The sequence below is a fragment of the Sciurus vulgaris genome (assembly GCF_902686455.1).
Source record: "Sciurus vulgaris genome assembly, chromosome: 7".
Classification (NCBI taxonomy): domain Eukaryota; kingdom Metazoa; phylum Chordata; class Mammalia; order Rodentia; family Sciuridae; genus Sciurus; species Sciurus vulgaris.
In genome coordinates this window covers 676,276-691,993 of record NC_136467.1, presented here as the reverse complement: position 1 = coordinate 691,993, position 15,718 = coordinate 676,276, and the positions used below count along the sequence as shown (strand labels likewise).

At 41.7% G+C, this 15,718-nt stretch overlaps 1 protein-coding gene across 14 annotated transcripts in view; it reads left to right on the top strand.

Moving 5' to 3' along the window:
- Positions 1–15,718, top strand: part of LOC306664994 (endoplasmic reticulum membrane-associated RNA degradation protein-like) — a 47,771-nt gene that overhangs the window by 16,552 nt on the left and 15,501 nt on the right. For all 14 annotated transcript variants that reach the window (XM_079146160.1, XM_079146155.1, XM_079146154.1 and 11 more), the window contains 3 exons: positions 10,872–10,901; positions 12,152–12,220; positions 13,278–13,451. In XM_079146160.1, the coding sequence (XP_079002286.1) occupies positions 10,872–10,901; positions 12,152–12,220; positions 13,278–13,451 (273 nt within the window). The remainder of the gene's footprint in view (positions 1–10,871; positions 10,902–12,151; positions 12,221–13,277; positions 13,452–15,718) is intronic.

Here is a 15,718-nt window from a genome sequence, read left to right as displayed (position 1 = left end):
CATTGTTATTTTTCATTTCCTCCTCATGGAATATTTTGTTGAGAACATTCTGTAGTGCAGGCTTTCTATTTGTAAATTCTTTTAACTTTTGTTTTTCATGGAAGGATTTTATTTCATCTTCAAATCTGAAGGTTAGTTTTGCTGGGTATAGGATTCTTGGTTGGCAACCATGTTCTTTCAGAGCTTGAAATATGTTGTTCCAGGCCCTTCTAGCTTTTAGAGTCTGGGTTGAGAATTCGGCTGCTATCCGTATTGGTCTCCCCCTATATGTAATCTGATGCTTTTCTCTCGCGGCCTTCAAAATCCTATCTTTATTTTAAATGTCAGGCATTTTCATTATAATGTACCTTGGTGTGGACCTGTTGTGATTTTGTGCATTTGGTGTTCTGTAAGCCTCTTGTATTTGATTTTCCATTTCATTCTTCAGGTTTCGGAAATTTTCTGATATTATTTCATTGAATAGGTTGTTCTTTCCTTTGGTTTGTATCTCTGTGCCTTCCTCAATCCCAATAATTCTTAAATTTGTTCTTTACAGGATGTCCCATAGTTCTTGGAGATTCTGTTCACGATTTCTTACGATCTTCTCTGTTTGGGCCACTTTCTTTCTTTTTATTTATGTTTTATTTTTTTAAATTTTTTTTTCACTTTTTTTAATTTTAATTGAAAATCATAAATTTACATAGGGCAATATTGTTTGATTCATTCTGTTATTTTTTCCCTTCCCCCTCACCCCTCCCACCCCTCTTTTCCCTCTATACAGTCCTTCCTTTCTCCATTCTTCCCACCCTCCTTATCCCTAACCCTAAACCTAACCCTAACCCTAACCCTAAGGCTAACCCCTCCTACCCCCCATTATATGTCCTAATCCGCTTATCAGCGAGATCATTCGTCCTTTAGTTTTTTGAGATTGGCTTATCTCACTTTGCATGATATCCTCCAATTTCATCCATTTGCCTGCAAATGCCATGATTTTATCATTCTTCATGGCGGAGTAATATTCCATTGTATATATATGCCACAGTTTCTTTATCCATTCATCAATTGAAGGACATCTAGATTGTTCCACAGTCTGGCTATGGTGAAATGAGCATCTATGAACATTGATGTGACTGTATCTCTGTAGTATGCTGATTTTAAGTCCTTTGGTTATAGGCCAAGGAGTGGGATAGCTGGGTCAAATGGTGGTTCCATTCCAGGCTTTCTGAGGAATCTCCATACTGCTTTCCAGAGTGGCTGCACTAATTGCAACCCCACCAGCAATGTATGAGTGTACCTTTTTCCCCACATCCTCGCCAATACCTATTGTTGCTTGTGTTCTTGATAATCACCATTCTAATTGGTGTGAGATGAAATCTTAGGGTAGTTTTGATTTGCATTTCTCTTATTACTAGAGATGTTGAACATTTTTTCATATATCTGTTGATTGCTTGTACATCATCTTCTGTGAAGTGTCTGTTCATTTCCTTAGCCCATTTGTTGATTGGATTATTTGTATTCTTGGTCTAGAGTTTTTTGAGTTCTTTATAGATTCTGGATATTAGTGCTCTATCTGAAGTATGAGTGGCAAAGATATTCTCCCATTCTGTAGGCTCTCTGTTCACATTACTGATAGTTTCCTTTGCTGAGAGAAAGCCTTTTAGTATGAATCTATCCCAGTGGTTGATTCTAGCTTTTATTTCTTGTGCTATGGGAATCCTGTTAAGGAAGTCTCATCCTAAGTCAACAAGTTGAAGGTTTGGACCTACTTTTTCTTCTATAAGATGCAGGGTCTCTGGTCTGATTCCAAGGTCCTTGATCCATTTTGAGTTGAGTTTTGTGCAGGGTGAGAGATAGGGATTTAGTTTCATTCTGTTGCATATGGATTTCCAGTTTTCCCGGCACCATTTGTTGAAGAGGCTATCTTTCTCCATTGCATAATTTTGGCACCTTTGTCTAGTATGAGAAAATTGTATTTATTTGGGTTTGTGTCCATGTCCTCTATTCTGTACCATTGACCTACCTGTCTATTTTGGTACCAATACCATGCTGTTTTTGTTACTATTGCTTTGTAATAGAGTTGAAGATCTGGTATTTCGATACCCCCTGCTTCGCTCTTTCTACTGAGGATTAGTTTAGCTATTCTGGGTTTCTTATTCTTCCAGATGAGTTTCATAATTGCTTGCTCTATTTCTGTGAGGTACACCATTGGGATTTTAATTGGAATTGCATTGAATCTGTATAGCACTTTTGGTAGTATGGCCATTTTGACAATATTAATTCTTCCTATCCAAGAACATGGGAGATCTTTCCATCTCCTAAGGTTTTTTTAATTTCTTTCTTTAGTGTTCTGTAGTTCTCATTGTAGAGGTCTTTCACCTCTTTTGTGAGATTGATTCCCAAGTATTTTATTTTTTTCGATGCTATTGTGAATGGGGTAGTTTTCCTAATTTCTCTTTCTGAAGATTCATCACTTATGTATAAAAATGCGTTGGATTTATGAGCATTGATCTTGTAACCTGCTACTTTACTGAATTCACTTATGAGTTCTAAAGTTTTCTGGTGGAATTTCCAGTTTCCTCTAAATATATAATCATGTCATCAGCGAACAGGGATAGTTGAGTTCCTCTTTTCCAATTCGTATCCCTTTAATCTCTTTGGTCTGTCTAATTGCTCTGGCCAGAGTCTCAATGACGATATTGAATAGAAGTGGTGAAAGAGGGCATCCCTGCCTTGTTCCAGTTTTTAGGGGGAATGCTTTCAGTTTTTCACCATTTAAAATGATATTGGCCATGGGCTTAGCGTAGATGGCCTTCACAATGTTAAGGAATGTTCCCACTACCCCAATTTTCTCTAGTGTTTTGAGCATGAAGGGATTCTGTATTTTATCGAATGCTTTTTCTGCATCTATTGAAATAATCATGTGATTCTTAACTTTTATTCTGTTGATATGGTGAATGACATTTATTGATTTCCGGATATTGAACCAACGTTGCATCCCTGGGATGAAACCCACTTGATCGTGGTGCACTATCTTTTTTATATATTTTTGTATGCGATTTGCTAAGATTTTATTGAGAATTTGTGCATCGATGTTCATTAAGGATATTGGTCTGAAATTTTCTTTCCTTGATGAGTCTCTGTCTGGTTTAGGTATCAGTGTGATATTGGCTTCATAGAATGAGTTTGGGAGGGTTCCCTCCTCTTCTATTTTATGGAATACTTTGAGAAGTATTGGAATGAGCTCTTCTTTAAAGGTTTTGTAGAACTCGGCTGAGAACCCATCTGGCCCCGGACTTTTCTTTATTGGTAGGCTTTTGATGACCTCTTCTATTTCATTGCTTGAAATTGATTTATTTACGTTGTGTATGTCCTCCTCGTTCAGTTTAGGTAATTCATATGTGTTGGGACTAATGACACGTTAACTAACTCAGGCTGACTCCTTACTCCCTGGCGAGTGAGCAAGATCAAGGCCTCAAAGGCGGTTTCAATAGTTAAGCATGATGAATTGGACCACCGTCAGGGATTGGTTAACAGTAGTTCCGCGAACGTGATCAGCTCGTGCTTGCCATATAGTCTTATGGGACTCTTGCCTGCGTGAGCACCCCATGCCTTGCTGACCTTTAAGCTGATTGGTTCCCGCCAAGCCCCCACCCTACATAAAAGCTGTGTGATTTCCTCAATAAACGAGCTCCTGCTGTGACGGGTCTCCCTGACACGTCTGATTGTCCTCCGCACGGAGGGCTGGGAGCGGGCGGTCAGTCGGCCTTACCTATCCCGGTCTGACCTTGTTGGGGAGTGTCCCCTTCCCTTGCCGCTGGTAGAGAAGAGCAAGGGGGCTTAAGACCCCAACACATATGTCTCTAGAACTTGTTGATGTCTTCAAGGTTTTCTGTTTTGTTGGAGTATAGATTTTCAAAATAGCTTCTAATTATGTTTTCTATTTCACTCGTGTCTGTTGTGATATTTCCTTGTTCATTCTGAATTTAGTAATTTGAGTTTTCTCCCTCTTTCTCTTTGTTAGTGTGGCTAAGGGTTTATCAATTTTGTTTATTTTTTAAAAGAACCAACTATTTATTGTGTTAATTTTTCCGATTGTTTCTTTTGTTTCAATTCCGTTGATTTCGACTCTGATTTTAACTATTTCCTGTCTTCTACTACTTTTGGTGTTGGTCTGCTCTTCTTTTTCTAGGGCTTTGAGCTGTAGTGTTAAGTCGTTTATTTGTTGATTTCTACTTCTTTTGTTGAATGCGCCCCATGAAATAAATCTTCCTCTAAGTACTGCTTTCATAGTGTCCCAGAGATTTTGATATGATGTGTCTTTGTTCTCGTTTTCTTCTAAGAATTTTTTTATTTCCCTCCTGATGTCTTCTGTTATCCATTCATCATATAATAGTGTATTATTTAATCTCCAGGTATTGGAGAAGTTTCTGTTTTTTATGCTGTCATTTATTTCTAATTTCAATCCATTATGATCTGATAGAGTACAAGAGATAAAGTAGTATCTCTATCTTCTTGTATTTGCTAACAGTAGCTTTGTGGCATAAGACATGGTCTATTTTAGAGAAGGATCCATGTGCTGCTGAGAAGAAGGTGTATTCGTTCTTTTTGGATGGTATATTCTATATAAGTTGGTTAAGTCTAAATTGTTGATTGTGTTATTGAGATCTATGGTTTCTTTATTCAGTTTTGTTTGGACGATCTATCCAGCAGTCAGAGAGGTGTGTTAAAATCGCCTAGTATTATTGTGTTGTGGTCTATTTGATTTCTGGAATTGAGAAGGATTTGTTTGATGTACATGGATGAGCCAATGTTCAGGGCAGAGATATTATGATTGTTATGTCTTGCTGATTTATGCTTCTCTTAAGCAGTATGTAATGTCCTTCTTTATCCCTTCTGACTAGTTTTGGCTTGAAGTCCACATTATTTGAAATGAGGATGGATACTCAAGCTTTTTTGCTGTGTCCATGTGCATGGTATGTTTTTTCCCATCCTTTCACCTTTAGTTTATGGGTATCTCCTTCTATGAGATGAGTCTCTTGCAGGCAGCAAATTGTTGGATTTTTCTTTTAATCCATTCTGCAGTCTGTGTCTTTTGATTGATGAGTTCAGGCCATTAACATTCAGGGTTATTATTGTGATATGATTTGTATTCCCAGTCATTTGACTCATTTTTGTTTTTTGACATGATTTGGTTTCCCCTTTATTTGGCTATTCCTTTAGGCTAATTCCTCCCGTTGCTGATTTGCATCGTTGTTTTTCATCTCTTCCTCATGGAATATTTTGCTGAGAATGTTCTGCAGTGCTTTTGTTTATCATGGAAGGATCTTATTTTGTCGTCAAATCTGAAAGTAAGTTTTGCTGGGTATAAGATTCTTGGTTGGCATCCATTTTCTTTCAGGGCTTGGTAAATGTTGTTCTAGGCCCTTGTACCTTTTAGGGTCTGGATTGAAAATCTGCTGATATTCTTATTGTTTTCCCCCTGAATGTAATCTGATTCTTTTCTCTCGCGGCCTTAAAATTCTGTCTGTATTTTGAATGTTAGGTATTTTCATTATAATGTGCCTTGGTGTTGGTCTGTTGTAATTTTGCATATTTGGAGTCCTATAAGCCTCTTGTACTTGGTTTTCCATTTCATTCTTCAGATTTGGGAAATTTTCTGATATTATTTCATTGAATAGATTGTTCATTCCTTTGGTTTGTTTCTCTAAGCCTTCCTCAATCCCAGTAATTCTTAAATTTGGCCTTTTCATGATATCCCATAGTTCTTGGAGATTCTGTTCATGATTTCTTACCATCTTTTCTGTTTGGTCAACTTTGTTTTCAAGATTAAATATTTTGTCTTCAATATCTGAGGTTCTGTCTTCCAGGTGTTCTATCCTATTGGATATGCTTTCTATGGAGTTTTTAACTTGGTTTATTGTTTCCTTCATTTCAAGGATTTCTATTTGGTTTTTCTTCAATATCTCTAACTCTTTATTGAAATGATCCCTTGCTTCCCGTATTTGCTCCTTTAACTGTTGATTGGTGCGATCATTTAATGCCTGCATTTGCTCTTTCATCTCCTCGTTTGCTTCCCTGATTGTTTTAATTATGTACATTCTGACCTCCCTTTCTGACATTTCTTCTGCTGTGCTGTCATTGGGTTTTATTGATATAGTATCTAGGTTAGTTTGGGACATTTTCTTCCCTTGTTTTCTCATATTGGTCAGATGTCAGTGGGACTTTGTGATATTGCAGGATTCTTCTATTGGCTTATAGTGTCCCTGTAGATTTCCAGGGTCTCACCTTCCTGCCTTCAGTAACCTGAAGTCTTGGAGTAACTTGATAATGCAGTGCTTCCAAGGAAAGCTGCCCCTGGCCCGCTACTGGTTCCAGGACTTGGAGCTGGCTCTGTGTGGAAAGGCTCTCAATGGGGGGCCTGCTCCGAGAACCTAGCCTGGAAAGGCACTTCCCGCCGGAGGGGGCCGGGCTGCGGCCTGCTTGGGGAAGTCCCTGGCTGCCGTGTCCTGGTCCCTGAAGCAACCCGCGGGCAGGAACTCGCCGCCCTGGTTCAGGGACTTGAAGCTTGGTTCTCTGCAGAAAGGCTCTCACTGGGGGGCCTGCTCCGAGATGCTGGAAAATCTGGCCCTGTGGGAGGAGCCCACTGCCGGAGTGCGCAGAGCTGCCTGGGGAAGACTCTAGCTGCTCTGCCCTACTCTAATAAGCCACCCAAATTTGGGCCTGCCTCCCGGGCAGTGCTTCACCGGGTGGGGGAGACTCACCCCCTGGCTCTGTTTTAGTCTGAGTCTCTCAATGCCTCCCCTTCTTGAATCCTGGGTTCTGGAATGGCTGGAGATGCAGTAACCCTCTAGTCCGCCATCTTGGATACTATTTTCAAGATTAAATATTTTGTCTTCATTGTCTGAGGTTCTGTCTTCCAAGTGGTCTAGTCTTTTGGCGATGCTTTCCATTGAGTTTTTTATTTGGTTTATTGTTTCCTTCATTTCAAGGATTTCCGTTTGGTTTTTTTTTTTTTTTTTTTTGAGAATCTCCATCTCTTTGTTGAAAGATCTTTTGCTTCCTGCACTTGCTCTTTCAGCTTATTGGTATTATCATTCATTGCCTGCATTTGCTCTCTTATCTCATCCTTTGCTTAGTGAATCATCTTAATCATGTATAATCTGAAGTCCTTTTCTGACATTTCTTCTAACATATTGTCATTGGATTCTATTAATATAGAATCTAGATTTGTTTGGATCATTTTCTTCCCTTGTTTTTTCATGTTGTTCATGTATCTTCCCAGGTCTAGCAGTGCAGACCTGGGGTATTTCAGATTTCCCCCTATAGGCTTATAGTGGCCCTATAGGTTTCCAAAACCCTTTCTTTAAGGGGAGATCAATATTAGCAGTGCCCAATTCAGACACTATGCAATCCTAGACCAAATAGCCCCTATGAGGACAATAACAACTTGTCATAGTAAACAGAATGAGTTCAAATATTATCTTTGGTAAAACAAACAGGTTTCCAATAAGGTCTGCAGTTTCTAAAGGAGGACAAAGAGGATGCAGAGGGATGTAGAATGTGGCTGTTAATGGGATAAGAAAAGAATATACAAAAGTTCTAGATAATAGAAAGGGTGAGATGGTAATCAAAAGAAATTGGATGTTAGCCTGCAAAAGAGGGAGAAAGAGACTCTGAGGGAACAGGTAAGCAAAAGGAAAAGAGAGCAAGAAAAGTAAAGAAATAAAAACTTAAAATTTTTCAATAAGGAGCAAAAGAAAATCTACAGTATAACAGTCATATAGTAATGAAACCTCCCAGGGTTCAGTAGCCTGATGCATGAGAGGTACCTGACAATGAGCTTCAAGCTTCTAGCAAGCATCTCAGGATGGGATTTGCCCCACCTTAAGATCGGAGCTATGGCTTCTAGGATTATCCAAGATGGCCACTCTGGCTTTGAAATGTGTTGGCAAATGGGGAGCTGCAGCTCAGGGTGTGGACATGGTCAGCTGGAAGTCCTGGAGGCAGAGCGCGGTTGGTCAGGCAGGGGTCCTGGAGGTCGGGTGTGTTTGGTGTGGTTGTGGGATCCTGGAGGCCGGGTGCAATCAGTCCGTCTGGGGTCCCGGTTATAGGGCGCAGTCAGTTTGTCTGGGGGTCCTGGCGGCAGGGAGCAGTCAGTCGATGTGAGGGCCCCAGAGGCAGGGAGTGATTGGTCAGGCTGAGGGATCCTGGAGATGGGGTTCAGTCACTCTTGCCAGGGGTCCTATCAGAACTTCTTGCTCCTACCTGTGACTCAGCATCCACTGGCCAACGTCTCAACCCCCCACACCCCAACTCCCCCCACCTCTGGAGCCACCCTTTAGCCCTCGGCTTCCGGAAGATCAACCTCCTCAGCTTCCACTAGGACCAAGGTCACGCGGTGCCTGTCCTTCTGAGCCTGGCTTAGTTCTCTTGGCACAGTGATCTCCAGGGCCATCCTGCTTGCGAGTGACAGGATCCTCCTTCTGTGCCTGACCCGGATCCATGGTGCACAGGCCCCGCCCCTCTCTGTCCATCCTCAGCTGATGGACACTCGGGCTGCTCCAGTCTTGGCTCCTGTGAACAGAGCCGCAGTGGCCCGGGGGAGGCGGTGTCCCTTCAGCACTGACTCCTTCCCTCTGGGCGTGCACCCGGCAGTGGGATTGCTGGGTCACGTGCTTGTTCTACTGTTGATATTTCAGGGAATCGCTGCTGTTTTCCACGGTGGCTGTGCTGATTTACACTCCCACGACAGGGTGAGGGCCGCTTTCCTCCACCTCCTGGGCACCAGTCAACTGAGGTCTTTTTGGTAATGGCCATTCTAACTGGAGCAAGGTGATGGTTCACAGTGGTTTTGATGATGACTCCCCAGGGATTAGCATTTTTTTCACATACCTGTTGGCCATTTGTATGTCTTCTTTTGATAAATGTCTGTTTAAGTCTATAACCCATTTTCAAATCATATTGTTTATTTTTTGCTTCTTAGTTTTTGAGTTCTTTGTGTCACCTGATATCAACCCTCGTCAGGGGTGTAGCTTGCAGATGTTCTCTTCCTCATCTAGGCTCTGCTTCACTCCATCGATAATTTCCTTCTCTGAGAAGAAGTTTTTTTGTTTGTCATAATAACGTTTTATGTATTCTTGCTTTTGTTTCCTGTGCTCTTGAAGTCTTTTTCCAAAAAGATCCTTGGCAATTCCAATGTCCTGAAGCATTTCCCCTGTTTTCTTCTGGTGGATTTCATGGTTTCAGGTCTTTCAATTAAGTCTCTAGTCCATTTTGAGATAGTTGGCTTTTGTAACTGGTGCGATACACGTCTGTTCTCTTCTGCATGTGGACATCAGTTTTCCCAGACTTTTTGGCTTTTAAGGACTTATCCATCAGTAGTAAGGGTGAGAAGATGTTTATACTTATTCCATAAAACCAAGTAGAAATTTATTTACATAATTTGTGGAGACAAATGAGAAATTCACCCTTTCGTAGAAAGTAGTAGAAATATTTAGTAGGCAGTTGGATATTTAGTTATAACTCAGGAAAAATTTTAGGCCAGCAATACAGGCTTGAGAGCCAAGCTCATCACCACCCTGCCAACTTACTTCACCCCATAGACTTGGGTTTTCTCTGTGAAATGTGAGATTCAAGAATGTCCCCACGGTGTGGTGAAGCCAGCAGCACTGTCTAGGCCAGCTGACAGAAATGCCTCCTGACTTTCTGCTTAGTCACCTGCTTTCCACGTGACACGGGCCAAGTGTCCCTTAACCCAAGCAGGGGTCAGTGCTGGATTTTTCTGTTTTAGAGTATTTCCATGTGTATCATGCATCATTATGGGGATGGCACCCAGATCTGAGCCCATGCACCGCACACACGCCATCAGCAGGTGACTTCCCACGATGGCGTCAGTGTGCCTGTGGGAGCTGCACCCAGTCACAAATTAAATTAAATTTGTAAATTAAATTTACAGATTTAAGTGCCATCTGCATAGTCATAAATGTTGAAGAATGTTTGATAGCACAGTTTGAACAGCCCTAATCTAAAACCCTAAAATGCCCAAAGTGTGAAACTTTCTAAGTGTTGACATGATGTCCCAAGTAGAGAAGCCCACACCCGACCTTGTGACTGGTGCAGCTCCCACAGGCACACTGACGCCATCGTGGGAAGTCACCTGCTGATGGCGTGTGTGCGGTGCATGGGCTCAGATCTGGGTGCCATCCCCATAATGATGCATGATACACATGGAAATACTCTAAAACAGAAAAATCCAGCACTGACCCCTGCTTGGGTTAAGGGACACTTGGCCTGGCCCGTGTCACGTGGAAAGCAGGTGACTAAGCAGAAAGTCAGGAGGCATTTCTGTCAGCTGGCCTAGACAGTGCTGCTGGCTTCACCACACCGTGGGGGACATTCCTGAATCTCGCATTTCACAGAGAAAACCCAAGTCTATGGGGTGAAGTAAGCTGGCAGGGTGGTGATGAGCTTGGGGTCAGATCTCTGGGGAGCCTCCCCTGGGGCCTGTGCCTGATGCTGTCCCCATCCTGCCTCTCAGGCCATCATTTGGAGAAGTGCCAGGCTGTTCTTGCATGTGCACTGTGCCAGTCATCAGCAGGAAGACTGGTGTGGGCAGTGGTTTGCTAAGGTTTGGGGTCCTCAACTTGGGAAATAACAGAGCTAATGCACTTGTAAAGGCAGTGTTCTAACAGGCTAATTTTGAGACCAAGTTGTCAGATTTGGTGAATTTCATTTCTCCTATAACGTAATTGTTTGCCCATAAGTGTTCTAGATGAAGGTTATTTTCACCAGGTTTCAGTTTTGTGACATGACCACACTTTTTCTACTTCGAATAATGTTACTTTATTGTGTTTTGCTTTAATTATTTCTTTCCATTTTTCTCTTTTCTGCAGTCAACTGCTCTTTATACTACCTTTGATGAAGTAAGTAGACTTATAAGGTGATTTGAAACAAAACTTTGTCTTATTTTAAAATAAAAATTAAGATACAAAGTTAAAGAATAGTCCCAAATCTTACATTTGTAGGAAAATGTTCACAGTAATAAAAGCATAAAAAAACTTAGGATAGATTTAAATGTAACTTTAAGACTGATTTTGACACTGAGACTTACTAATCACTTTCTAAGTTACCAAAATTTAAAGTTTGAAAATGCCAAAGGTTACTGACTTCATTGGCTACACTTATTTAGAGACTTACTTTGTGTGTGGGGATGGGTGGTGTATTGAACCCAGAGGCACTCTACCACTGAGCTACATCCCTAGCCCTTTGTATTTTGAGACAGGGTCTTACTAAGCTGCTGAGGCTGGCCTCAAACTTGGAATCCTCTTGACTCAGCCTCCTGAGTTGCCATGATCACAGGTGTGCTCCACCATGCCTAGTGCCTGGCAAGGCTTGCATTTTAGATTTAGGGTTAGCTTTGAATTTACATGTGGAACATACCTAATCTGCTCTGTGTTTACATTGTGTGCTGAAGCATTTAATCTGCACGCTGAGGTTTGTGATTCTTGAGCAAAATCTATAATACTAAGAATCACAGTTGAAAGCATCTTGTGTGGCCCGTAGAGTATTGAGACTCTCTGTGTTTAAAACTGGGTGGTGATTCTTGTGCACCGGAAGTGCAGCACAGACCAGTCTGTCAGGAAAGCCACAAGCAGAGCTGTGCACCTGCAGGTCGTTTGGCCTGAGATAGGACCACTGGGTCTGAGTGTGCAGTGGAAGTCAGAAATCCACTGCTCGCCTTCAGGGCGCATTCCATTGGAGAGCAGTTCGCTGGATGCATTGATACAGAGGGCTAGGTGGGACAGAGTCAGACCTGCATAGGGTCAGGTCTCCAGCACTGGGTCAGGGCAGTTGGATTCCAGAGTCCACGGTGATTGAAGAGTGACTCAGGAATTGACAGATGGTTGTGTAGGCATGCGCGCACACACACAGAACTTGGCAAAGAGTGTACCATAAATATATGACATACTATATTAGTTCCAAGCAAATTACATGAATACAGGCAGTTTTAAAAGCATAGCAAAAACTTTTCAGGAAAAATGTTAGCTTAATTACTTTAGGAGTATGATATTTGAATTGTACGTGTAGGTGTATGAGTGAGACTGCACACATCAGTGTCTGCATGTGTGGAGTCTGTGTAGTTCAGTTTAACAGTTTATTTTTGGCATTTTAGATATTGGCAAAACACATGAGTGATGGCAAAATCAACCAACTTCCTCTTTTCCTTGGAGAACCTGCTATGGTAAGTATTTGAAAGTTCCCAGCCTAATGTCTTCTGCTTATGAGCATTTTCCACTTATCCCTGATTATGTCAGTGTGCCCTGGTGCCCTCCAGAACAGATCTGAGCCACACTGAGCCCAGCCTAGTCCTGTGGGCACTGTGGTACTGTAGGCTGGTTACTCCTGTCCTTTTGAATGTCTGCTAACTTAGCTGTCATGTTCCAAAACAGTATTTGCATTTGGTGGTTATATATATTTGTGCTGTAGAGAAAGTAAAATGTAGATGTAAAATATAACAGTAGATTAAGAGGATTGAATGTTGGGTGAAGAAGAGAACCATTAATTTTTTAGAGGTGTTTTCTACCTTCACTGTTTTGTACTTTGAGAAGATATTGTAATGACTGCTTTGGGCTGTAAGTGGATATTTATTCCTTCTACCTGAGAGTTAGCAGATCTAGATTCCAGTTCCTGGGTTCATGATGCTCTTCTGGCATCCATTCCTACCTTCAGGAAACAAGACAATTGCCCTAGTGTCTCTGTACTCATTTCCATCTTGAGTCACTGAGACTCTGTCTATCGGCAGCTGGCTCGGGACTCCTTTCCTTATAATCCGAGTATGAGGCCTTGGGCACGTGCTGCCACCGCAGGAAACAGCTATCTGTGTCAGCTCAAAGAGGGGTCAGCAGAGGAGCCCAGGGGAGAGGAGAGGAATGAGGAGGCTGTGCAGGCTGTGCTCGCACACGTGAGAGCAGTGATTTCTTGTGTTGCTTTGGAAGTTTGTTTCCAAATGTTGACAGCCCAGCTCCTTTCCCTGGAGAAGGTTGAGAGTAACAGAGATGAGAGTTTCATCTAGCCCTGGTGCTTAGTCCTCAGGTCCTCTCAGGCTCTCTTGTCTGTGCATCCTGCATGGTGCCTAGAGAGAGCAGGTGATCCCAGCTGCACGCTGAGGAACACAGTCCTGGAGGCCCGCTTGTCCTACCAGTTCCACAGTTGTCCAGGTGCGGCCCAGATCTGCACCTTGAACTTGTTCTTCCTTCCTCCTGAAATGCTAACAAAATGTCTCCTCTTTATATTTTAAGGAATTTCTGTGGGATTTCCTGAACCATCAGGAGGGTCCCCGTCTGCGAGATCGTTTGAGCCATGGGGAGATCAACTTACTTGAATTTCCAAGAGAAGCAGCGAGTCAGTTGCTTGTGTTTTCCACAGTACTTATACTCAGATTTGCTGAGGAAGAGGAGCTGTCAGCTTTTAAGGTAATGCACAGGGAGGAAAGTAATTAGAATCACTCTCTGAGCAATGAAAGAATTTAGTTTACTTTTCAAGTGTAATTAATTATGATGCTCTTTTAAGCGTCATTAAAAGCACCATCAGCCGTGTGCTTTCTGTGGGCATCCAGAGTCAGTCATAGCAAGGAGTGTCACATTCGTACTTTGCTATCTTTGTTCTGGGTTGTCTTTTTGTCACCTGTTGTTCTGCTTCGTCAGCAGAGCATCCCTCATCCAAGCTGTCCTTTGTGACATGCGGGTATAACTCTGCCTGATGTGGAAGGTTCCTAATGAGATGCTGAATTGAGTGTCAGTGTGCCTTCAGGCACCTGTGTGAGTGGGTCTGAAGGTAAAGCTTTGAGGTCAGAGACATCACAAAGGCTGTGCATTCCTCTCCTTCCCTTTGTCATTGGTGTGTGTCAGTCATGCAGAATGTGGGTTTCCTGATGGAACTTTTCAGTGGCACGTTTACCCATGCACTTCATTTGGTCAGTGCCACTCCCCTGGACCTCCCCTTGCCCATCCTCCCTTCCTCCCCTGACCCCTTTCTCTACACTGGTGGTCTCCCTTCAACATTCACAATGTCCTTTTCTCTCTCTGGCTTCCATGTATGAGAGAACACATGTGGTAATTGTCTTCCTGAGTTTGGCTTATGTCACTTTGCATATTCTCCAGTTCTATCCATTTCCTGCAAATGGTGATTTAATTTTGTTCTTCTTTATGGCTGAATAAAACTTGATTGTGTGTATATACCACATTTTCTTTATCTATTCATATGTTTGCAGACAGCTAGGCTGACTCCATAGCTTGGATATTGTGCACATAGGTGTGCAGGTCTCTCTATAGCACTTGTTGGTTCTGTTTTTAGTTTGTTTGTTTATTTATTTATTTGTTTATTGCAGTACTAGGGATTGAACCCAGAGCCTTCTGCTTGTAAGGCAAGCACTCTACCAACTGAGCTATATCCCCGGCCCTTTAGTTTTTTGAGGAACATCTATTCTGATTTTCATAGTGGCTGGGCTAATTTGTCTTCCCAGCAACAGTGATAAGAGTTTCTTTTCCCTGCATCCTCACCAGCATTTCTTGTGTTTCGTATTCTTGATGGCTGCCATTCTGAGTGGGGTGAGGTAGACACTCAGTGTAGTTTTAATCTGCATTTTCCAGGTGGCTGAAGGTGAAGATTTTTTTCATATAATTTTTGCCCATTTGTACTTCTTTTGGGAAGTTTCTGTTCATTTGCCCATTTATCGAATGGGTTATTTATTTCTTTGGTGTTGAGTTTTTTGAGTTCTTCATACATATTCTGAAAATTAATTCTTCCTCAGAAGATAGCTGGCAAAGGGCTTTCTCTGAGTCTGTTGTTTATTTTGGTGTGCACAAGCTTTTTCATTGGACGTGTTCCCATTTATCAGTTATTTCGTAAGCTATTCAGGAAGTCGTTGCCTTAGTCTGTTGAATGACTTCCCCCATTTCCTTCCAACAGTTAAAAAGTTTCTGGTCTTCCACTTAGTTCCTTGATCCCTTTCAAATTGACTGTTGTGCAGGATAAGAGAGAGGGATCTAGTTTCATTCTTCTACACGTGGATATCCAGTTTCCCCCATGTCATTTATTAAAGAGGCTGTTTTTTCTCTTTTCTCTGACTAATGCTTTTGGCAACTTTGTCAAGAATCTAACGACTATACCTGTGTGGATTTGTCTCTCTTGTCTTCTGATTTATTCCATTGGTCTTTGTGTCTGTTTTTATGCCAACACCAAGCTAGTTTTTTCATTGTGACTCTGGTGTAATTTGGAATCAGGTGTTGTGATGTTTCCAGTATTACTTTTTTTACTCAGGATTACTTTGACTATTCTGGGTCTTTTGTGCTTCTGCATGAATTTTTGGATTTTTTTTTCTAGATTTGTGAAATATGTTATTGACGTTTTGAGGGGTTTACATTGAATCTGTGGATTGTTTTCAAATAATATGACCATTTCATAGTATTTAAAATATTTTTGCTAATATATTATAGTTATAGGTGTTAATGGAGTTTGTTTTGACATAATCATGAATGCATATAACTTAATTTGCTCCGTTTCCATTTCTAGTGCTTCCCCTTTCCCTCTTCTCTTCCCATCCCCTATCCTTTTCCTCTACTCTGTTGGTCTTCTTATGATTTAGAAATGAGGTGTCCCCCAAAAGCTTATGTATGAGACAGTGCAAGAAAGTTTACAGCTGAAATGATTGGATTATGACAGGCTTATACTCATTAGCACT